This window comes from Phyllostomus hastatus, unplaced genomic scaffold, assembly GCF_019186645.2.
Source record: "Phyllostomus hastatus isolate PE091 unplaced genomic scaffold, TTU_PhHast_1.1 phas_scaffold_93, whole genome shotgun sequence".
Taxonomy (NCBI): domain Eukaryota; kingdom Metazoa; phylum Chordata; class Mammalia; order Chiroptera; family Phyllostomidae; genus Phyllostomus; species Phyllostomus hastatus.
In genome coordinates, this window is record NW_025334042.1 from 3,971,392 (window position 1) to 3,996,488 (window position 25,097).

At 39.1% G+C, this 25,097-nt stretch overlaps 1 protein-coding gene and 1 pseudogene across 2 annotated transcripts; one reads left to right on the forward strand and one right to left on the reverse strand.

Annotated features, from left to right (window-relative positions):
- The first annotated feature begins 6,244 nt into the window (after nucleotides 1-6,244).
- On the forward strand, nucleotides 6,245-6,337 carry LOC123813128 (annotated as a pseudogene).
- Nucleotides 6,338-11,576: 5,239 nt separating this feature from the next.
- Nucleotides 11,577-24,293, reverse strand: TMEM19 (transmembrane protein 19). Of its 2 annotated transcripts, XM_045829249.1 has the most exons (7): nucleotides 23,796-24,293; nucleotides 23,645-23,683; nucleotides 21,753-21,866; nucleotides 15,773-15,910; nucleotides 15,073-15,327; nucleotides 13,988-14,197; nucleotides 11,577-12,649 (listed from the first exon to the last, which is right to left on the reverse strand). In XM_045829249.1, the coding sequence occupies exons 1-7, from the start codon at nucleotides 23,839-23,841 to the stop codon at nucleotides 12,486-12,488; spliced, it is 966 nt and encodes a 321-aa protein (XP_045685205.1). In that variant the 5' UTR covers nucleotides 23,842-24,293; the 3' UTR covers nucleotides 11,577-12,485. The 2 variants fall into 2 exon arrangements, with proteins under 2 accessions (XP_045685205.1, XP_045685204.1); XM_045829248.1 differs by having other exon boundaries at nucleotides 23,645-24,291.
- Between the last annotated feature and the right edge of the window lie 804 nt (nucleotides 24,294-25,097).

The following is a 25,097-nucleotide window of genomic DNA, read 5'->3' on the forward strand; positions in this document are numbered from 1 at the left end:
AAATGTTTGTTGGGTGACTGGAAGCTAAAACACAGGTTTCCTTACCTCAGATTTAACCTTCTTTCTATCACACTGTTTGAGTGCTCGAGTGTGAGACGGAACATAAAAGAGTGAGGAACATAAAGGAGAATGGTATGCCTGGGAATAGATCTCCGCCCCCCTCGACCCACCCGACTCCAATAATCATGCTTTCCTCTACAGCAGGATAAACTCTGTAGGAGTTCAGAATGAATCACCCCAACATGTGCCTCTGTGGTATGTGGATTATTTTGATTTAAAGGCAACTGAGACCCTGCAGGCTCACAAGAAACTTCAACCTCTCCCTTAAAGAATTTAAATTAGGGGTCTTGACCATAAGCAGCACCAGAACTAACTTTTTACGATCTATCTATAGGGCAAAGCAAACTTGTAATTACTGAGCAACTGCTTGTCTTACTGTCCTTTGAATGACATTCCTCCCTTCTGAAGCCAAGTCTCCTTACCTCATCTTTCGCTCAGAATGCCATATATGCAGTCTGTCCAGAGGTATCCAACTATATAATATGAAAAAGCTAATATTGAAAAAATACCAAATACAAGAAACATTGTACATAGGACAATGACACGTCAGTCCCCTTTGAAGTAGGCACATTGGGACTTTACAGAGTTCTCCCAATCGCCATCAGCTACCCCGCTGTATTTTCCTGAATCTCATCAATGGTCTGAAATCTCTTCTCTTTCAAAGGTAACTTTAGTTGTGGGAAAAGCCATAAGTCACAAGGCACCAAATCTGGGCTGGAGGGGGACTGAGTCACCTGGGTGATTTGATGTTTTGCCAGAAAACTCTGCCTGAGATGTGATGCGTGAGCAGGTACATTGTGATGATGAAGCTGTCAATCACTAGTTGCCCACAGCTGTGGCCTTCTGAATCATCTGAATAATTTCTGTGGAGGAGTGTTCAAGCTTAACGCAAATTTGATGCAGATTCGTTGCTCTACTCGCTCAGTCATTTTGAATGTGACAGCCACACAATACACATGCTCACTCACCGGCGTCTACCATCCCCACTGACTATGACAATGAAGTCGTCGTTGTTCACACACATGCATTCCAGTCCACTCTCTTTGGCTGCCAGGTTACACCAATGTTGTGCAAACTGTTCTTATATTAATGTCTGGACTTCTCCGGATAGACCTTGTCATATACCTATTTTCCTGTCTCTGAACCTCTCATATATGTGGGGTTCCCATTCGTACATAGGTAATGAATTTGGTTATTTTCTCTTGTTAATCTGTATCATGCAGATTTAATTATTAGACCATCTGAAAGAACTGAGAAAAAAAGCTCCTTTTTCATAACTCACAAGAGAATTTAAATATCTCCTTTCCTTCTTTTTAGGAAGAATAAGCAGTAATAATCAAATAGGGCATTACATTTACTATGGTAATCATTTCATTTTTAATTTTGTATTGAAATAATAAATGCATATAAATGTTCAGCTCGAAGCATTTTCACAACTGGATACACCCATGTTACCAGCACCTCAGAAACTCCTCCCTTGAATCTTTCATTCATTCATTATTCTCCACCCGTAAGGTAACTGCTATCCCTGAGTTCTAACAGAACAGCTGAATTTTATCTTTGTATAAATAAAAACATCAGTATGTGTTGGGAACCTCCCTGCCTGGTTTCAGAAGCTGTAACCCCCATGGCTAAGGCTGAGTAAAGAGACCCTGGGACCATAAGCCACTAAGGAGACAAAGCTTATCTCCCTACCAGGGGTACCACCTCTGCCCCCTTTTACTTCACCCTACATGGCCCTGGGCAGATGACCGGTTATCTAAAGATGGGTAAGATTCCTCAAAGGAGGGATGACCTAAGACAGGCATGGTCATGAAGGGACGGACCCTCAGCGAAGGATTTAGGGGCTGTAGGAAAAGGGAGTGATGGACTCTCACCCTTAGCTTTGACATAGACTGAGTCCTCATTCTGTCTAAGAGAAGACTCCTCATCTCTTGGCTGCCTTACTTCCCTGGCCTGACTTAAGCCTGAAACAATGACAGAAGGTGGTGCAGCCCTGGGCAGGAATGGGCAGTTTCTGTGGGTGATCAGGCCTAAGAAAGAATGTAAAAAGTCCTGTGAAATCTGCTTTGCTAAGAATACCTTCAACTTAAATGATACGTGTCCAAGCATAAAATGAGTTTGTTTTCCAAAGTTTTATAGCCCTTTAGCTAACTGATTCTGACTCAGAATAAGCCCTCATAGTTCTTTGAATGTTATCTGTTGTTTGATCATTACTGCCTGACAATGATGAATGAAGACCTTCTTTGAGGTAATGCTCCCAGAAAAGCAATAAAAGCTTGTCCAGGCAAGGGTTAGGGTGTCCTCTCACTTAGAGAATGGCCCTGCCATCCCCTTTTTCCACAGGAGTTCTGCAGTCCATGTGAATTTGTTGGTCGCAGCCACAACACCAGCAGACACTGCTGGTCGGAGTCCGCATCAAGTATGTACGCTTTTGTGTCTGACTTCTTTTGCTCGATATTGTTGTGAGGCTCACCCATCCTGAGTGCAGGTGTACGCTTTCATTCTCATTACTACATAGTATCTCCATTGTGTGAATATTCCACAATGTATTTATCCAATATATTGCTGAGGGGCATTTGGGTACTTTCCAGTTTGAGGTCATGATGAAGAGAGCGGGTATGAACATTTCTTTTGAGTATATACCTACGCATGGAATGAATGAGTCAAAGTATATATATTCAATCTTAGTAGGTTTTGCTGAACACTTTTACAAAGTGGTTGTATCAGTTTATATTCCCTCCAGCAAAATGAGTTCTAGCTGTACTACAAATCCTTCAACATTCAGTATTTTCTAGTGTTTCACTTCAGCTATTGTGATAGGTGTGGTTCCCAGAGTAGTTTTAATTTGCATTTCTCTGATGACTAAAGAAGCACATTTTTAGATGTCTACTGGTTATTTGGATATTCTCTTTCATGAGGTTGTAACCAAGCAGACATAGGCCTGATCATATAGTGTCTTGGTGCATGACCCAACAATCAGTATTGGGACAGGTCTTTATTTACAGTATTCCAACCTTGAGAGGCAGGGCTCAGAACACTTATGCTCAGAGCCCTCCTTTCCCACGAGACCCAGTGAAAAGCAAACCCAATAGCTCCCCATATTCTTAACTTAAGCCAGCTGTGCAACAGTTCTCCAGTCTCTCCAGAAGGTACCAAAGTCACCATTCTCGAGTAACAGCTCTCTCCTTCAGGATCTGGGGTGTGTTGTCATTAGCCGCCATGTAATAGCCCAGGAAAGCATGTCGCATGGTGCACTGGATCACGGTGAAGTTCAGGGAAGACATAAGTCCCGAGAGTTCAGATAGAGTCTGGGTTTGCAAGGCCACAGGTCAGCATCTTGCAAGGGAGAGTCTTCGGAGTTAGCTAGAGCAGGCACGAGCAGAGCAGCATGTCTCCCTTGTACACCAGGCCTCGTGGCCAGATCCTGACTACAAACTGCATACCGTATTTTGCTGTGTATAATGCACACCCACATTTTTGGTCCAAACGTTCAGGAAAAAAATCTTTCTTTTCAATTTTTTCATCCAATGATTTATTTATTTATACTTAGATACCTGTTTTTGTATTATAAAGGAATTTCAGCATTTATTTTGAACACATTATGGTACAAGGAATTTTATGTGACAATAATTACAAAACACAAGAACAGATACAAAGTATAAGAAATTTTAATTAGTACTATTCATGTATAGTGTACACCTTTATTTTTCCCTCAAAAATTTGGGCAAAAAAGTGCACATCATACACAGCAAAATACAGTAGTTGCTTGCTTACTTCTCCCTCTCACATGGCCACTACATCATTCCTCCCTCACGGATCTTCTACTCCCTTCTAAGCCACATGGCCAAATTCCCTCGTGATTGCCAGCCCTTAGTTTACATCCTGACCTGGAACTTCCTGCATTACCTCATCTCCAACTCCTCCCACAATGAGCTACATTTGCCAGTTCTCCTATATTGTTTACACTCTCTCAGCTTCCATCCACAGTCAGGGCAAGAGTGACTCAGTGATCCAGGTGGAACTGCCTTCCCTGGCTACCTCCTGAGTCAGGATGTGCCCTTAAAGCCACACCCACCTTGCCCTGAGGTGGCAACACAGCTATTAAACTAGCTTTGAAGTTATCATTGTAATATAAAGTATCAATCTTGTTATCTGCTTTCCCCCATGCCCAAACCAAGGTTTGTGGGGGTTTCCTCCTATTTTCCTGGGGGCACCCCTCACCCTGTACCCTGTTACAAAGTGGCCATTCAGATCTTTTGCCCATTTTTCTGTTGGGTTGAAGGTCTTTTTAAAGCTGATATGCAGGTACTTGTTTCACAAATCTTTGGATTCACAAATCTTTTTTAAAAAATATTTTTAAAGCTTTTATTTATTTTTAGGGAGAGGGGAAGGGAGGGAGAAAGAGATGGAGAGAAACATCAATGAGTGGTTGCCTCTCACGTGGCCCTCATTGGGGACCTGGCCCTCAACCCAGGCATATGCCTTGACTAGGAATTGAACCATCACCTGTTGGTTCACAGCCCATGCTCAATCCACTGAGCTATACCAGCCAGGGCAGATTCACAGATCTTAAATATGAAAGTTTTTAAACGTGTTGCCCATAGCTTTAGTAAAAAATCCCCAAATCTTCAGTCAGAGAGCAATAGTGAAGCTGTTGAATGGCAATAGTTCAACTCTTCCTGTTGCTCCAGCTACCTCAATTACCTGTTGGGGTTTTTCTTTTCTAGAAAAATCTTAGTTCACTGGCTGAACAAGTTATAGCTTTGCTATCACCACACAAATAATGGTTCCTTAAACTCTTAAATATTTTCTTCTATCTCTAGTTAATTTTCCTATCTTCATCTCAAATCTATCATTAAATTTTTTGAGGTTCGTTTTCTGATTGCTACAAAATGAATAATGTACCTATCTTATAGGGTAGTTGTGAGAATTAAATGAGCTGACGTGTGTGAAGGGTTTAAAACTGTACCTGGCACTGAGTAAACTACTATTGACCCCATTATTATTCCAAAGTGCTTTTCCTCTGGAAGACTACACTGACTATGTAGTGTTCTCTGTCCCCCTTTAAGATTCCTTCTTATAAATTAAAATAAGACACCATTAAAAAAATCTAAATGGCAACGATTAAGGAACCAATGATTTTCAGTGTTGGTGGGGTTGCGTTGACACTAGCACTCTCTGACACTGGCCGTGGTTCTAGAAAGTTAAAAATCTTTCCCAAGAGCAGTTAGGCAATGCTCATCAATGGCCTTTGACTCATTAATTTTGAAACAGGTAGAATAAAATGTTCCCAAATATTACTCCATCAAGTCAAGCCCTCCCAAAACAAACTGCTCCATGGAGTGAAGCCCTGCCAGAACTATTGCAGTTACCAATAGGTAGCTATAAAACAATGGTCCAGGAATTAGCCTGACTTCAAGTTTGTTTTTCAGACCTAAAGGCAAACCACAAATCACAGAGACAAACTCGATACCTGGTTAGGAAGGCCTCTTTCCACATGCCATAAATGCTGTACAATTTCAGAATGCTTCACTTCACTGATGTGTATATATATATATATATATATATATATATATACACACACATACACACCCTGTTGTATACTGGGACATCAGTGCTCCAAAAAGGGGAAAGTTTGCTAACCAACTCCCTGTTCCCAAACCATAAAATCTCCTAAGCCCCACATTTGAGGCACAGAACCTGAGGCGCTATTTCAGTGTTTTCAACTTCTGCAGAGCTTCCATGACACTGCCTTTGTTTTTATCATTGTCCCTGGTCTAAATTCTATTATGTCAGGAGACAAGAACCCAAACAGATCGGTAACATTTTCACAAAGTGGAAGGTAGTCAAAGACTTCTCCACAAAGCAGACATCACTCTGCCATTTATAACAACACATTTGGAAAAGAAAAACCAAAAACAAACCCCACCAAATAAGGAATTAGTTAAAATACGGTGATCTCTAAGCTAGAATATTGCCTAGACATTACAAATATATTCAAGTAATTTTAAATATCGAGAGAAAACATATACACCATAGGGTTAAGTGATGACACCAGAGTGTAACATTGTAAATATAGTGTGATCCTGAGACAGCATAAGGACCTAGGCCTGGGACCCCAAGGATGCCCAATGGACAGATGGAACACAGGGGTTAAGTTGATCACAAGGATGTCACTATTGTGCTTGTTTTGGCAGCACACATACAAAAATTGGATCTATACAGAGCCCCTGTGCAAGAATGACATTTAAACTCGGAAGTGTTCCTTATTTTTAAAAAACCCTCTGCTCCATACTCAAAAACAGCAGGGCTGATTTTATCCCTCTTCTAACTGCCTGAGTCCTTGCAGATGTTCAAACTACTGATCTGCATGAGCACTTCAGCAAGGTGTGGCTACTAGAGTATATCACCTTTCTAAAGTGGAGATCATACTGAGCAACAGGGCCATCTTGTCCCCACAGTGTAGGTGCTGAGATAGTTACCAAGCAACCCAAGGAGAAGAGGAAGTAACCCCTCCCAATATGTAAAATTCTTCACCCCAGGCCTTCACAAGCCTGCCTTGTCCCCAGCTTATAAAAGCAAGCTAAGCAGAACGAGCCCCTGAACCAGTTCAGAGGACCTTCCCTTCCTTTGTGCTGCCTCCCTTGTGCCCTAGAATAAGCTAGATAAAATCTGTCTGGGAATTTCTTTGGGGTTCTCTTGAGTTCTATCTTGTGGAACCCAAGAACCCCAATGGTAGACAATCCCAATTATGTAAAACAAAAACAAACAAAAAACACACATTCAGACAAAAGATGGAAAAAAGACATTTACTAAAATGTAAGGGGAGGGGATCCCTGCCCCAGAAACGGAGGATGGGTTGGGAAGCACAAGGACGATGCAAGAGCAGTAGCTGCACTGTGGCCACGTAATGAGTGTATGTCACCCTGGCAACCAAGAGCACCCATGCCAGCCATGCCGAGATTCTGGGGGAAGCCTTTAAATAGGAGCGTGTGGAACTGTTTGGATCTCCCCTTTTTCCTGGCTGGAGCGGGTGGAGTTCCTGTGCCTTGGCCTCGGGTACCATGTGGTCCAGGAATGTTCCTGGGGCCTCTACCCTGCAGAGGAAGCTGCCACCACTGCCCACAGGCCACCCACGCCCCCAGTACCAGCCTGTGTGCCGCTACTGCACTGCCTGCTCCAGACCAGGCAGGCTTCGGGGATGGTTGTTGCCCATTTTGGAGACAGCACAGCAAGAAGACAGGTGTTAAAAGGGAAGACGCTAGAAATTGGGAACCATGGACGCCTTGTGGCCAGGAGACAAGCCAAGCCACCCTCCATCCCCCGCCCCCTATGGAAAGCCACAGCAGCAAGTGAACTGTTCTGCATGGGATGCACTGAAGGGCAGCACCCAGAGGAAGAAGACAGCACACCAGGAGCTGGATGCCTGGAGCATGGGGTCTGAAAGATGCCTAAAGCCAGACAGCAACTGGAAACCAGCTATGCCACCTATAGTTCATAAAGGATGATACTTTTGGGTGGGAGAAGAGGTTCCTGGAACAACCTTGAACTGAGCTAGCAGAGGGTGGCAGGGTGATTTTCTTTGGGTGTCTTAGAATAAAGAGCTTTGAGGCAGAAACCTGTCATTATTTCAAACTGTATAGACTTTGAATAAAAGATTCCTTTCCTTTACACCAAACTCTGCCTCCAGTTTTTGCCTGTTAATGACAAGGTAGGACCCCACCGGTTGTTTGGCAAAGAAATATTTACTGTGCTTGTCTCTGAGTAGTAAGATTATAAATCTTTTTCCTCTTCTACACCTTTTTCTTGTTTTCTAAATTTTATGTAATGAATATCTTACCTTAAAAATCAAGGGACAAAAGGTTATTTCAAAATCTATTGCTATGTATGCCATAGTCCAGGGTGTATAACTGAGAGAAATTCCTTGCTAATCATTGAGGAAGTACACTTGTGAATGGTCAGTGTTTGCACACAATCTAATGCATCACTTTATGGGGAAAAATTGAGAAAGAAATCTTGTTCAATACATCTTATTAGTCTTTTACAAAACCAACTTTAGGCCCTGGCTGGTGTGGCTCAGTGGACTGAGTGCTGGCCTGCGAACCAAAGGGTCACAAGTTTGATTCCCAGTCAGGGCACATGCCTGGGTTGTGGGCCAGGTCCCCAGTATGGGTTGTGCAAGAGGCAATCATACACTGATGTTTCTCTCCTCTCCCTCTCTTCCCATCTAAAATACATAAAATAAAATAAAATAAAATAAAATAAAATAAAATAAAATAACTTTAGTCTCAAATTGTATCAGAGTAATTACATGTAACATTACATACATGATCACAACAGAAATGTGGGGGATATGCATCCATAACATCAATTTCTAATGAGTTTATTCTCTACTAATCCTATATGGTATCACTATTTAAAATGTAGCTTGACAAGACCAAGAGGACATCATAGAATCCCTATATTTTTCTGGCCCCATGAATGGATTTGAAAACCATGCTCAGTTCTAAAGAAATGTTCAGAGCCCTTTCTAAACTTGATAGTTCTTAGCAATAGGGAGATCAGTAGTTTGAAGGAAAAGGTTAATACACTGATGGTATTTGTTCAATAAATGTTCACCATGAGTTAAAGGGTAGAATGTGCATGGGGAGAGCTAATTCAGCCTGAGTAGCTTTTCAAAGGAAGTGCCACTGAGCTGGTTTTTGAAGGATAAGGGAGAAGAAAGGGAAGAAATTTCAGGCAGAAAAAACAGTGTATGCTAAGTTAGGAAGGTATTAAAGAGTGTTAGAAAATATTTTGACATTGTTTGGCTTTCTCGTAGATTCATATGAGACAGTATATGTATTTTTTAGCTTCAAGTGAAGACAATAGACTGAGAAGACTCCTTAGATTCCTTAAAGTTCTTTATTTAAGAGTTCTATGATGATGTGTTGAAAATTTTGCCATGCCATAAGGTATTTCCATGTATAGTTACAAATGCAAATAGCTAAACAAGGTAAGAATTTCAAAAATTGCAAATAAATTCAATTTGAAACAAAATATACTACATAGGTATGAAAATATGTGATATTTTTATTAATTTTTGCAATACTCCAAAAGCAAAGATATTAAAAGATTCCTTTGGGTATCCACTGTTAGTTTTCATTATATTATACTAAAATACCATCTCACTCTTACTTCATTACTAATAAAGTAGTTTATAAACAGAAGGAATACTGTTTAAAATGATGAGAAGAGATAGGGAAAAGGGATAACTTTCAGAGACGATTTTGTTTAAGCATTTTTTGATTTATAGAAGAAACACATTTGACTGTAGACTTTTTAGAAAGTAATCATTTTTGTATATTTATTTTTGTAATAACTTTATTGAAATATAATTCATATACTATAACTTAAAATTACTTAACAAAAATAAAAATCGTGGCCTGCCTGGTGTGGCTTGGTGGGTTGGGTGTTGTCCTGCAAACTGAGGGGTTGCTGGTTCCTACCTTGGTCAGGGCACATGCCTGGGTTGCAGGCCAGGTCCCCGGTTGGTGGCGTGCAGGAGGTGGCTAATTGATGTTTCTCTTTTTCTCTCTCCACCTCCCTTCCCCTCTCTCTATAAATAAATAGAATCTTTAAAAGAAATCATGTGTAATCTTATCAGATAATACATGAAATATTTTGGTATACATCTTTTAATCTTTTTTAAAGTAGATTTTTCTTGGAGATAAGCATCCAATTTGAAGCAGCAAAATGATAGTATTAATTAGACAAAATTTCACTGATTCACAAGAATATGTGTCAAAATATACCTACAATAATTACTTTGTAAAAAAGATTCAAATTTCCAGCAGTAGTTACCTTGGAAAGATGGGAGGGGGCTTAGGTTTGTTGAGCGGGTAGTGAGGCAAAAGATATTTTAACTATCTTTAATGTTCTAATTTTTTAAAAGAATAAATTCAGTGTATTGCTTAAGTAATTAAACATTAATTTTAAAAACCCAGACATAAAAAGAGCTGTCACATGTGTAAGTAAATTTTGAGAGGGACAGTTATGATCAATGAAAGAGAATTAACGTGTCTAGTCTTAGCAGGGACAATAATTTCAAGAGCCTTGCCCTGCCAACATGGCCTCACCTCATTCCTACAATTATTTCCTGACTCATTAGTTCCAAAATCATTGATACTGAATCACACAATTAAGAAATATTGGAACCATTACAGTCATCAGAAATTCAGGTAGTCAAACTAGTTCTTAATTTTAATTCTCCTCTATAAATATGTTCCTGATTATCACTTTCTTTGACTCTTAAAAAAACATGCTTAGAGTCAAACAATTTAACAATCATACATTGAAGACCTATATATTTTTAAAATGTTCAGGACCATTTGGAGTTAAAGTAACAAATACCTCATTAGGAGATTAAATAATTAAGCTGCATAATTGTGTTTACATCTTTAAAGCATGTACAATTCACCTGGGATTTGGTGGCTAAGTAATAGTTTTTCCTCATTGTGATAGTCTATTTAGAAAACAGCCTTTCTCCTCAGGAAATGAAAGGAATTGAAATCACATAAGAAAGGGTTATTTTAAATATTTTTAGCAAAACAATCCACACCATATCAAATTGTAATGGGAGACAATCCCCAGAAATGAGGATGGGTGGAGATGCTCCAAAGACAGCGCATGCATGCGTTAACATGGCAACAGGGATGACCCGCATATGAAACAGCAAAATGAGGCGCATAGGGGCTGGTGCCAAAAGCTGGGAGGGTAATCAGATGGGAAGGACATACCATCCCACCTATTTCCACTGCGCTGGGGGATTACAAAGGCAGTTTTAAAGAGTGGAACGCATGGAAAATGCATGTTTTTGCTCCCCCATCCCCTGGCTGGTGGGTATGTGGCTGGGGACTGAAGTTCTGAGTGGTGGGTCTTGCCAGGATTCCCCATACCCATTCCCCAGTGCTCCATGGCCTTCGTGGATGGGAGAACAGCAGGTTCCAGTAAGAGGGCTGAGGGGATGCTTGGGCCGGGAGCTCAGGGAGCGTGGTTGGCTGGAAGCCTCATATTCCCTCCCCCAGATGGGAAGCCATGGTGGCTGTCTCCTGCCAGTCGCCCACACCAGTGCGTGCCTGTTGGGTATGTCCCCAGTACAGCCAGGGGACAGGCCCCATGCCCCTCCCTGACTGCTCCAAGCCTGATCAGAAGGGCTGTGGGCACTAGGCTGTAAGAAAGGAGGCAAGGGGGCTTGGACCAGTGGGTCCTGGGAGGTGGCTGGGCAGCAAGCCCCACGCCCCTCCCCCATGCAGGAAGCTATGGGAAACCACCAGGGTGGTCACACTCCCCCAACGGGGAGGAGGCCCCATCCAGAAACCCGCTGTGCGTATTTTAAATAAAAATTCCTTCTTCCTTTACAGTCAACTCTGTCTCCAGAGTCTTTGCCTATGGACAGTGAGCATTAGGACCCAAGGGGTTGTTTGGTTGCAAAACTCCTTTAGAACATGGTTAATCATAGTGAAGAATAAAACTGAAAAGTAGAATTCACTTTAATTGAGGCTGTAATATAAAAGCGAGCACAACTTAAAAGGTGTATCATAGGAAATCAGAACATCTTCCAGTAAATTCTAGATTAGCAAATAAAAAATTATTACAATAATTTTCCAGTGATTCTGTTTCAATATGCCAATGTAAAGCATATTCCTATATACATTTGAAAGACAGCTAGAAAATACATTAAAGAAAGAATAATCAATTTGAGATAATTTCAGCTCAGAGGTCAACTAAAATATATAAGGTGCACATTTTTAGATACAAGATGGAACTCTCTTGCTTTTACTTAGAAATAATTTTTTCCATGCATTCTAATGGTCAAATGAGAAAAGCATTTACTTTTTTTTTTTTATTACTAACACAATTGTAAATGGTAAGTAATGGAAGAAGTCCATGATATTATACCTGCTCAGGCTTCCACACACATCAGTTTAAACCACTTAAAGTGGACATAACATTTGGATAACTGACACAGTATCATTTCTCTAGCACAGGTGAGAACCATTTTTAAATTTTATGACTTTTGCTCCTCACACTAGTATAAACAAACAAAATTTGTGTTTACATATAGGATCCAGTTCAACACGTTAGCTTTCAGTTCAATATACACCAATACATAGGGGCACTGTATTGAATAACTTCATTGCTCAAGAAGCTCCATTCAGCAGAAGAAAGGAATGGGTAAGTTCTAAGTAGTCCTGTGTTTCACTAGAACATGTTGGCTGTTACAAGTGAATAGGTGAGAGGAAAAATGCAGAATTCCACCACAATGGAATATGGGAGGAGCTGTCATTTTCTCTTGGCCACTATAATTATTCTTCTTAGGATGAAACTTGAACATTTAGCTGAATTTACCACAGTTTCAACCTTTGTTAATGAGATAAAGTTCACTCCCTGGGCCAAAATCCACAAGCAGCTGTTGGGAGCAGGAGGGCGATAAGGACAGAAGAAAATAGATTCACCGCATTGTTATCAAGAATGGGTTTCCCTGCTATGTGCTTCACCTCTTTCGCTGGGCTGTTGACCACCATGCCAGTGCTTTCATCCCAACCTAGAGTGGAAAAGCCAAGTGAGGTCCAAAATCCAAATGACTTGACAAAAAAAAAAGTAGCTTTTCTCCTCAAAGGAAATAATCTTTGAAAAATTCTCAGCCACTTATAAAATGACTTTAGTGGATAATCTACATGGTGAGAGACATGGAACCCTTGAATACAAAAGGCCTCTTTGAATAAATAGGTTTCAGTACCCCTCAATACTGTTCTTTCAACACTGCTAGAATTCATTCAGAAGTAGAAGAGGGAATATGTAAAGCAGAGATGACATGAAGCTGGCAGACTGGCCCTGCCTATCCACTGGTTTCCTTCCAAGACTAACCTGTGAGGCCCCTGAACGCAGAGATCATGTCAGCAGCCTCTGTCATGGATACCCAGGACCCGGCAAGGTGCCAGCACAAAGGAGGCACACCTGGATTTACTGAATGAATTAACTGGTCCACCACAACTGTTTGTCAACCCACTTAATATGATCAGAAATTCTCCCAGTTAGAGCTCAGTTTAGAATAAAATTTAAGCTCTTTAAAAGAACATGTTTGTATGTGTGGAATTATTGAGTCTTTAGTGTAAATTAAAATCAGAATGATTCCTCCTCTGCATCAAGATGAGACGAACAAAATTGAGAGAACAAACATTTTGACTGGTGGGCAGGGGAGCAGAAGGGCAAGTAGATTATCTTAGGGCATGAACAGAATTGAGAGGACTATACTCAGGAGAACTCTCCAGACTCCCAGCCTCTTCATCATATGAATCAAAGGAAAAAAACATAGTTGATTAGAGTTTGAAGCAAATATTCACCTAACCTAATATGTCAGTACACTGACGTGACACAAGAGCCTCAGAAGCAAAGCACAGAAAACTTTTGGGAAAACTGACTCTCCCATATATCTTAAGTGGTGCTAAAATCTCAGTAAAGAAGGAAGCAAACATGATGTCACAGTAGGAAAGTAGGTGATATGTGTCTAGTCAGCTTAGTATAATAATTCTCTCTCAAATGGACTTGGACACCAATTGGAAGGAGGGAGCATGAAAATGATTTGATCCCAGATATTCTGCTTTCCTGGGATTAGGTGAAGTCCCATTAGCAAAACCATGTGTTTCCTGTACTATCATATCCTCCTTACACAGCTTCTACTCATTTCTCTGCAGGACTAATTCTCTTTCAATCAGCTTAACAAGAAAGAATAAGAAAGTCAAAACTGTAGAAGAGACTTTGCCCAATACTTCCTGGTCTTTCACTCCTGGTGTCTTTGGGACTGTTTTCACTATTATATCTTACTTTCTTTTCCATTTCTTTAACACACTAGTAAGTTGCAATAATAAGGTAAAGTTCTTACCTGTATATTGCATTGTAGCTCCTAAATATGAGTCCACAATTGATCCTAGTAATCCAGCTATACCCCCAAATGCAATAATTGGCCACTGGGGAGCAGAAATGTCCAAATCATTAACAAAAACCAACTGTGTGAGGAAGAAGGCAATGCCCACAAAGGTACCACCAAGGAGACTCGAAGTGAGGCCCACTATGGTAACCCCTCCATTAGTCCCTGAAGAAGAAACAAGAGTAAAATCATCTGGTTAACAATCAGCAAATACATAGTGGCAAGGAAAGCAAAAAACGTTGGTACTTATCCAATCAGGAGTAATTTTAGAAAAGAGTTCTCTTTTATTTAATCCAAATATCATGAGAACATAGCCTACTTAGAAAACAGTCATTTCTCCTCAAGTGCTGACATTCTAAGCAGTAAGGTATAATGGTTCAGTGGAGCCACACTGCCTGGCTTGAATCTTAGTTCTGCCATTTCCAAGCTTTGTGACTGTAGTGAAGTTACCTAACTTCTCTACGCCTTGGTTTCCTTGTTTGTAAGATAGAAATAAAAGAACCCACCCACACAGTTATTAATAGTACTTACTGGTAATCCATGTAGAACAGTGCCTTGCACATAGTAGGTACTCAATTATGTTAGTTGTTCATGATATGATGATAAGGAAGAAGAAAAAAAGGAGAAAAGAAGGAGGAGAAAAAAAGGAAGACATAGGAGGAAAAGAAGAGTAGGAAAGAAGAGAAAGGGGAGGAAGAGGCAATGACAAAGACAAAAAAGAAATTGTGGACAATAATGGTAATGGGAAAAGATACATGTTAAAGCACTAACTGTATAATACATCCACAAGAATAATCTATTGTTCCCTTCCTTTTCCTTTCCTAGTGATATGTCTGTGACTCAATCTTTGTGTTTCTGTATTGTTTATCTGAGGTTTGCTAACATTTCCTCCAAATATTATTTATTATTATCACCCATTTAATCCTACAGCACTTTTCCAATTAAGGAGAGTAGCAGTTTTTCGAAAGGCTCTTAAATAAAAAATACAATAAATCAAGGTATTTTTGTTCATTTTTTAAAAAAGAAACTTCAAGACTCACCCACGGGAACTTTCTCCCATGTTGTTATTAGCCTTGGTGAGCTTTTACTGAGAACGGTGCCAACTTCTGAAGCCCATGTGTCTCCTGCAGAGCAGGCCAGTGCAGCCAAGAGAGACAAACACATCCAAGAAGCAGTGTACTGCTTGGAAAAATCGATTGGGATTTCCCCGGGGCCATTTTCTATCATGTACAGTAGGGCCAGCTCTGTGGGTACAGCTCCATTACAGAACACCTGAACCCAATTCCTCTGCCCTCCTAGAAGTGAACAAGTAGAAAAAGAGGACAAGAAATGTTTTTATGTCAGAGGGAAAATTATGCTGCTTTAGGAACTTATATATTTTAATGTTAAGAAATTAAAAATGATGAAAGACTTTAAAACAACTAAAAGTGGGATCACATCTTTGCCCACATTCTATATTGTTTTAGAATAATGGAAAAACTTTAGTGCTTCTAAAATGTTGCTGTTATTGTGGTGAAGTAATAATAAACTAAATCAGGCTGCTACTTAAAGTAATTCTCATATCAAATTTATCTGTTTCAATAGTCTAAACGTGTTTTGATTAAAAGCTTGTATGTTAGAGTGAAACAGTTATGTTTTAAAACAATGTCAAACATAATTCATTTACCTTCTTTATATTCTGAATTTAGAAGAGTGAAACAAAGTTACGTTTTAAAATAATGTCAAACATAATTCATTTACCTTCTTTATATTCTGAATCTAGACGCTTCTTTGTTTCTCCTTTCCATTTAGTGAGTTTTGAAGAAGAAAGGAAAAACATCAGCAAAGAAGTAAAAAAGCTGAAATTTGCAATGGTTAGGATAAATCCAACTACCAGCCCTGAAAGAAACACATATACACATAGAATTATACTTAGTTCATACATTAATACTGTAAAAAATGGATTTTTTCAGTTATTTTCATGTTATAACCTGAAATGTACACTTCCAATACTTTCCATTTTTACTAAGATATTACCAAACAGTAAAGTGAATGTCATTTTGATTGAGATGTATTTCTTACCATATTTTGATCTCCTTTCAAACAAACTATGCTATATAAATGTAAGATATTATTTTAGAAACACTTTGTATAGTGGAGTTACAGAACACAATATGATTTTATTATTATTAAGTAATATGTGTTACATATACTATTTAGATAGATGGCTAGTCTGAAAAATTTTCAAATTAACTGTAAATCTCTCAGAGGAGGTAAGACTACAATATCTTTCAGGTTATTTTTCACATTTCCCCCCACAGCCTGGTATTTGTTTTCCAAAATATAAGCTTTTTTAAATGCTTTTCCAAGAATTTTCACATACTTTTGTGTTGAGCCTCAGAAACTGTGTAAGAAGATAGTGTATTTCTTAGCTAAGTTTCCCTGCTTAAACCTATGAAAACAATTCTGGATTGCCTGTGGAACCAAAAATGGAATAATGGAATATATTCTGTGAATGTGATTTTAGATTTTGAGACTTTTCTCTTTGCTTCTTTTGTTTGGCCAAAGAAGAAAGGGTTTATTCTTCATTTTCCCATGAGTGTCCAATATCCAGGAAGGCTTCTAAAATTTATAGTTCAATCAGGAAAACAAACAAAAGGGAAGCTTACATTTCATGACACAGAAGAGGGAAAAAAGGAAAGATGTGTTATCCTGCTATCACAGCAATATGGAAAGAGGCTCTGACATCAATTGCTAAATCAAATATGCTTGAAACTTAAAAGAACTTGCTATGATTTGTTTAAGTAAAAAATTATAAAGCCTCTCCATAGGTAATTCTGTAAGAAAAGTGCAAACATATGTTGAAATTAGCTTTTTAAATCATGCAGAAATTCCTTAAAGGCCTTTTGTTACAAAATATGAAGGTGTTATAGTGAGTAAAAATTAGTGTCAAGGTAGCAAAGTACTCTCATTTCTATTATTACAGTGGTAATTTAATCCTATAAAAATGAATTGGAGAGACGATTCCTGGAAGATGGAGGAGTAGGAAGCACCAGGAATCTGTGCTCCCACCCAGACAACAAATGAACTGGAAGAATATGTCTGATAAAACTATTTTGGAACCCTAGAGTCTGTCAAAGGCTTTTAACATTCAGGGGAAGGTTTGGAAGGGAAACTGAATTTAATTTTTATTAATTTCAGCTCTTAGCTAGGTAGTAAATCCCCATCTACCACCCTTAGTAATGTGGCAGGCAGTGCAGGAGTTGCAGGAACAAGCTGAAGACAGCCTGTGAGAGTCAGGTGGGTAATAAGGACCTTGTTTTGCAAACATCAGGATTTGTGTTCTGATCGCTGATTGCTACTTCTGATCACAGAAGTCCAGACACAGCGCTGGAAGCCATTGTTGCACTCTGTCTCACATTACTTCAAGCCCCTCCCTGTCTGACCAGGGCAACTTTCAGAGGATTGAAACAGCTGCTCCCCAACTTCCCTTCATTTTTCTGTATTTCCTCCTTTTTGGAGCCAGACATTAAAGACTAGGGCATTCAGTCAATGATGAGAACTCATATTATCCTGAAGAGAAATGATGACTTAAAAGACTAGGACATTCAAAAACAGCTACATTTATGGAAGAAATGAGGGAGTCACCATGTATATCTAGGGGAAGATGTAGGCTTAAAAAAGACTGAGAAGACCTTAGGTTTTACGCCTCAAGCTGATCCTTGACACAGAGACAGCCTATAACAATAAAAAACAATATCAAAAAAAGGAGCAAACCATGGGGACAAAGGAGATTCTGATTTCTAGAGTTATCAACTTACTCAACTTCAACAAAAATATCACACAGCACACAAAGAAACAGGAAAGTATGGCCCATTCAAAGGGAAAAAAATGAACAGAGACTAACACTGAGAAAGGCTAGATGGTGGGCCAACTAAACAAAGACTTTAAAACAACTTTCTTTTAAAGATGCTCAAAAGAATAAGGAAGACAAGGTGGAAGTCAGGAAAACAATGTATACACAATAGTGAAATATAAACAGACAGAAAACTTAAACAAAAAACCAAAGGAAATACTAAAGCTGAAAACTGCAATAATAAACATTAAAAATTCACCAGGGACTCAAGGGCACATTTGATCAGGCAGAAGAAAGAATCAGTGCACTTGAATATAGAACAATGGAAATTATTGAATCAGAAAAACCAAAATAAAGAAGACTGAAGAAAAGTGAAGAAGGCTTGCAGGACCTTAGGACACCATTAAGTGGACCAATATACACATATGAAAATCCCAGGAGAAGAGAGAAGGAGAAGGGGCAGAGAAATTATTTGAAGAAGTATTGGCTAAAAACATTCCATGTTTGATGAAAGACATGAATATAAACATGCAAGAAGCTCAACAAACTCCAAGTAGATGAATTCAAAGAGACCCACAATGCTGAACACACTATAATAAAACTTTTTTCAAAGACCTCTGTTTTTGAGAAGACAAAGAGAGAATCTTGAAAACAATAAGAGGTAAGCAACTGGTCACAAAAAAAGGGATCCAGACTTCCAGCCAAGATGGAGGCATAGGTAGACACACTGTGCCTCCTCGTACTACCAAAAGAAGGATAACAACAATTTAAAAACAAAAAAACAAACAGAACTGACAGAATGAAACTGTATAGAAGTCTGATAACCAAGGAGTTAAAGAAGACACATTCATCTAGACCATATTCAGTTAATGACTGTTGTCAAACTAACAAAAGTCTGCTCATATTCCTGAATGTATGTTGGAGCTTTGAATGAACTTCCAGGAAGCCAAAAAGAAATGTTCAAACTTAATATGCCACCACGCCCTGCTTATGCATGAACTTTCCTAACTGTTGCCCACAACCAATCAATAGTAGTAAATATTTCTTCCTTATAGACTTTGCCCCTGCTTCATCCCTCCCCCCTTATCTACAGCCAGTGTAAATTCTTTCCAAACATCTTTAAAATAGTCCCATCAGCTCCCTTCACCAATAAGCTCCTAAGGCCCTATTTCATATGATAAAGACATTTTTTGTCTTTCCATTTGACTAGGCTGCTGGTGGTTTAAACTGTATGTCTAAGGACCTGATCTTTTTTTCTGGCTAGCATATAGCTCCATAACCCCTTTCTTTCACAAAACCTTTTGGCTGCAAAGGTTTCTTGTTTAACAACATGAGCACCTCAAGAGCCAGAAGTTGGCAGGCTTGTCAAACATGGTACAATGAACAAGACCCTTTGATCTGCGACTTACATTACTGTTTCTCAGACTTCGTTCTTACCAAAGCAACCTTCTAACTATAATCTGAATTCTCAAATAGACTGACTACAAGAATACGGCATGCCTGAACAGAAATGTTTATATTCCAGTTGGCCTGGGAGTTCTGTATCTTATCAGATTAATAAAGTAACATTCTGGCTCATATATCAGTCTCTTGTGACAAGGGGCTGATATAAGCAGTATAAACCAGTTTTCTTGGCTCTGATAAGCTGTGGGTACCTGGCAGAATGAGGTTTCCATTTCAGAAAAACTGAACACCAGACCTGACTAAAAACAGGTGAAGGCCACCCTTGTGAGACCATAGGGAGCACAACCACCGGCCTTTCCTGTCAACACTCCATTTGTCCTGTACTTACAGCATCTTCTTCTGGGGGATTTCATGCCTCAAACCCATCTTATTTATCATCTGTCTCCCCTGACTATAAATGTAATCTGACAGTGGAATTTTTATCCATTTTGTTCACTGAGAAATTGTAACTGCCCAGAACAGTGCCTGGCTTACAGGCAACCCTCACTAAATATTTGTTGATTGACTGGATGAAAGAATGGTAAATCACTAAGCCTAATAGTCTTGCAAGTGAAATTAAATTTAAAGTTGTCAAATCAAAAGCCTGATGACAAACTGTCTACACTGACATGTCCAAAGGAACACAATGGCTAAGTAGATTAAGCAATATTTCTCTGGAGCGAATTGCCTGCACAGTGCTTTATACAACAGTTTACAAGCATTTTCCCACATATCCTTTCATATGATTCACTCCTTATTCTGGAGATACTCTCTTGGGGAGGCCAGAGCCCTCCACTTCAGTGTCTACCTGGAGCACTGCCTCAACCCCTCCCCTTCCCCCTTCCATCAACACTGAGCTATGTGTTCCTATGTCAATGAGGACTCCAAATACCCAGATCCTGTGATGCTTTGAAACTTGTCTCAATCCTACGCATGCTAAAGGCATAATATGACAAACCTTAGTAAAATTCCTAAGATTATGAATAGCAGTAATGAAAAAAAAACAATAATAACTTACATTTGTAAAATACTTATTGTGCACGCTAGGTACTACACTAAACATTTTGCATGGGTAACTCTCCATGATAAGTCAATGCTAAAAGCACTACTAATCCCTCTTATTTTACAGATAGGGAAATCACAACACTGAAAGTTTAAGTGACTTATAGTCATACCCCATAACGGTATTCCCAAGTACTATATTATACTTTAAGTCAGCATTATAAGTTTTTGTTCTTAAGGGAAAAAAGAACTACAAACAAAAAAAGATACCGACATTACATAGACTGAAATAATTAAGAAAAGAACAGAGGTTTTAAAGTCATCTACATGTGTTTCCTAAGCACCTATTACGTGTGTAACACTATTCAAAGAAGCATGGGACCCAGGAGCATAAGATATACTCTGTCTTTGGAGACTTTATAATATGGTTGAAAGTAGATAATAAATTACTAACAGTGAATGTTTACACAATGCTTTATAGTTTAAAAAGATGTGTCGTCCCATATACTACCCTGTTTGAGCCTTACCGTGAGCTCGTAGGACCTACTTCACGAAAGATAAAGAACAGTGAGGCTCTGAAGATTTAGGCAACGTGGCATAGTTCACAGAGGTAGCAGGTGGCAGCCCTAGGATTCAAATACTTATCTCCTAATTCTAAATCAAGCTAGGGAGGCAATGAATAGAGGCCCAAGGGCTAGAACGCAGAAAAGAAAATGGTAGCAGAAAACAAAAGTGGAGATCAGAAAAATAAGAAAAGAAGCAGGTTAATATACAACATGGAAGCCAAAGAAGACAGAATTTCAAGAAGGACTTAAGCTTTCTTGCATAAACTACAAGAATAATAAAAATCAAGGCAAGGCAGTTGCTACCTGAGGATATTTTTAGCAAAGCATATCTCTGTTACTATATTTAAGAAGAGATTGTTTAAATTATTTGTTATAAATGGGTTAATACTTCCAAAGTGCTTTCAGCAGTGCCTGACATAGTGTGTACAATATAACATTTACAAAATAAATAAAACATAACAATTCCTAATACTTACTGATTATATGGTTAAGATAAAATTCATACAAAAATATCAATACATCTGTTAGCTATTTTTTCCAATGGCTCTTTTATATTACACCTAGGAACAGTACTCCAATGTTTCTGCTAGCAGATAATTGAATCCAACTAAAGAAGCATAGTAATCAAGGTCCTCAAAAGTCTAGTCTATTAATTTACTTGGTACAAATTACAAAGTTAAATTTGTACATTACACTGAAAGGGTATGTTACTATTTGAAAATTTGACAGAATAGGAATGCTCAGCAATGCATAACTTTATCATTGTCTAAAATATATAACTGTGATTTATAGTCTCATATAATCAGAATTTAGAAAAGTCTAAATTATATAAGCAAACACATTATACAGTTAAACACTCAAAAGCAAAACATACCTCCTAAAGCCCCACTGTGATCTAGACTTTTCTTTTTAAGGCCATTAGATACAATCAAAACAGGAACAACAACAGAAAACAGCCAACGCCAAGGGGAAACAGGCTGCAAGTTACCTGAAAAATGAGAAAGGTAGAACATCAATTGTGTGAGTCCTGCATAGGTTAGTCTTGGCTGTAAATACTGACAAATGCATTCTGGATTAAAACACTGTCATAAATAAGGAAACTGAATTAAAGTCACAAAGTAAAATAGTTATGTTGAGACTTGTGTATTTTCAGAGAAACAATCCTACTCGCAATAACCAAGTAAGTCCTGTCCAAGTTTTAAAAACCATTTACAATTATTTATAATAATGGGTATTTCATATGTATTTGCAGATTTGTAATGAATTCTTTTTGGATAGGAGGCATGTATTCAATCTCAAGAATAGCATAGAACAAACTTCTTTCATAACAACATCCAATATTCCTCTCTCTGCCTTTCAGAGATTTGTTTTTTAAAGTAACATTTTCACATGTCACACACCTCAGGATTCAACAGTTGGCAACTGATTTTTCCAAAGATTCCATCCAGCCCACAAATGTTTTGTTTGGCTAGCATAGCATTTTAAAACAATTTAAGATAAAACAATCAATCCCCAAAAATAAATAATTTGAGTTAATGTTTAAAGATTAGTAGAATTTCATATACAAATTCAGTTTCTTGGCTTCTGTTTTAAAAACGAAACTTCGGCCACGTGGCAGAACTGACAAGTAAAGAGAGGCTGCCTCTTTCGGAGGGATCACTGTTTTCTTATTTGAAGTCCCGGCCATTCCTGACCAACTCAACACCAAGGTTGAGGGTCTACAATAAAGGAAAATGTGAACTACTACTTGTGCCCATGTTTCTATCAAAAATAAGAAAATGAGAGACAAAGAGGGTCAAATGTTTAATGGGAAAACTATTCCCTTGTATTTAATACATACAAAGACCTGGGACAGCTTCACTTATTTGCATCAGGTGCCTGGCCCCAGGCAGACCCGCAATTTACATACAAATCCTGTTTTATTCTATTTAGTTAATATTGGCATTAAGGAACATCTTCTCCTCCATTGTCTCTCTTCCCAAACCCTCATCCCCTGCTGTGACTCATGATGAAAGAACAGCTCTGAAACCTTCTGTGTCCTGAAGAACACCTGTCTGATTATTCACGTGTCTCTCTGAAAAAGAACTAAGGTCTGAACTGGCAATCACTTAATATACAATCCTTTAGGAGTTCACTTTCTCAATCTACTTGTCACTTTTCCTCTTGAACTTAACAGTGTTTTGTTTTTATAGGTGAACCAAGGGAGTTTGTGTAAAGGCATACTTATGCTCTAAAGCAGATTCAAAACCTTAAAGATTTGAGGCTGGAGTACCTCCTATTTATGCAAAGTGGCTTCAGATTTTAAAAGAAGTCTGTTCTTTTAAAGTGACTGAACAGCAAATTCTCTACATCTCCAAATACAAGCATTATATCATCTTTTATTTTTACAGGGCAAATGAAACTGATAAATTATGTTACGGATATTCTTATTGAAAGCGTAGCGTCACTGCAATAGCTTCATGAAACTCTGCTTCAGTTCTCATCAAGATACATGTAATAATTACTTAATACATAAAAAGACTTTGAAATAGGTGTTTATATATATAACCAATATATAACCAATATTTTAACAAGTAGCATTTAGTAAAGGGTTTACAACGTTCAAAGCACTGTTTATATTTTCTGGTAAATTAAATACAGGCTGCAGAAGTTAAGCGAACACAATTCATTACCATTCAAAGAATACAAGTTTTTGTTTCACAATAGTACAATTATAAATTCTACCGATTAGTGTATTAAAAAAGGACTTAGGACACTCATTCTTACCATAATAGGTGTTCGCAGTCATAGAAATAATCCAGAAAGCTAAAGAAATGCAAATGATAAGACTCAATATAACTATATTAGTTATCATCTTTATATATTTTTTGCATAGATTTTCGTCAAGATCTGTCATGGAAAATAAGGATATGAGCACCTGGGGGAGAAAATGCATAGCATTTCCGAAAGAAAAAAAAATTCATTCAAGTTGCCCACAAAACACTTGTGCGGAAGCGAAAATAAATGCCAACATCTTCCACCGATCAAAAAATAATATAAACCCAAACTATTTCTGGAAATTGTCGCTAGAGGAGTGCTCAAACCGCTAATGAAAAGTGCGTCCACTCAGAGCGCCGGGGCCCGGACCGCGGTCTCCTCGTGCAGCACTGAGAGCCGGAAGGGGAGGAGAAGAGCCGGAGCAGCCAATCCGTGGCCCAGAGAGGGCGAGTTCCGCCGCCGGCCTGCGCGCCCCCGTGACTGAAGTGGCAGAACGCGAAAGCCGACCTCTGGCGCGTCGCAGCAGCCAGGCTGGCGCGACCGAGAGCGGTCACGTCTGGACTGCCGCTTGCGCTACCCTGGCGTCCAGGCCCAGCCGACCACAGTCAAGGATCCCGGATCTCAGCCAGCGCCCCGCCAGTCTCCACCTCTGCTGGCTCCGCTAGTGAGTGCATGCGCAGTGGCCTCCCGCAGACACCGCCTCGCTCACGTGAGCGTGTGAAGGGCGTCGCCAAGGGCAAACGCGTGGGGCGAACCCACGGAGGGACGGCCAAGGCTCGTCCTCGGAGGGCTTGTCGTGCTGCTCAGAATACTGGAGATGTCTACCACGTTAGGTCCTTGCTTTTGAGGACACTTGCAAGCCCTGAAAAGGGAAACCACCACCTGGGTAGTAATAGAATAAAGGAATGCAGGTGAATTTAGACCCAGTAAGTCCATTTCAAGCAAAATATTCAAATACTGTTTCATCTACGGGGAGTTCATGACATAATATTATGGATTTGGGGGGAGCATATATTGTGTTGTAAAAACGCAATTTTATGATGGCGAAAAATGACTTAAAACAACGTATATACCTATAATATAAACCCAGCAACTGGGCACTGCTGGCTGCTAGAGATGTAAAGATAAAGCTAGGCATAGATTCTGCTGTTGAGCTCTCAAATTATTATCATGGCACTACTTTCAGTGTGGACATCTGTACCCACATCTCTCCTCTGAAGTGTGCATTCAGTCAATTCATTAGGAAAGAAGAACGTCATTACCAGTAACAATCGGACTCTTGTGGCTCATTTCACATTTTAAATAAACTTTGTTTGCCTGGGTTAACAAATAATTGATAGTTACATTTTGTTTAATAACTCTTTCAGTTAATTCCTAACAATTGTAAGAAGAGGCGAGTTAGTTTCAGACATAGAACCCAATTGTGTTTTAACCCACTAAAAGTACTTCTAAAAACTCAAAC

Excerpts from the sequence above, each read along its gene's own strand:
- TMEM19 (XM_045829248.1), bottom strand. The coding sequence starts at position 23,813 with ATGCATTTTCTCCCCCAGGTGCTCATATCCTTATTTTCCATGACAGAT. Across the intron at positions 21,867-23,644 it reads GACTGCGAACACCTATTATG|GTAACTTGCAGCCTGTTTCC; the intron begins GTAAGAATGAGT and ends CTCATTTTTCAG. Across the intron at positions 14,198-15,072 it reads ATGGGAGAAAGTTCCCGTGG|GGACTAATGGAGGGGTTACC; the intron begins GTGAGTCTTGAA and ends TTTCTTCTTCAG.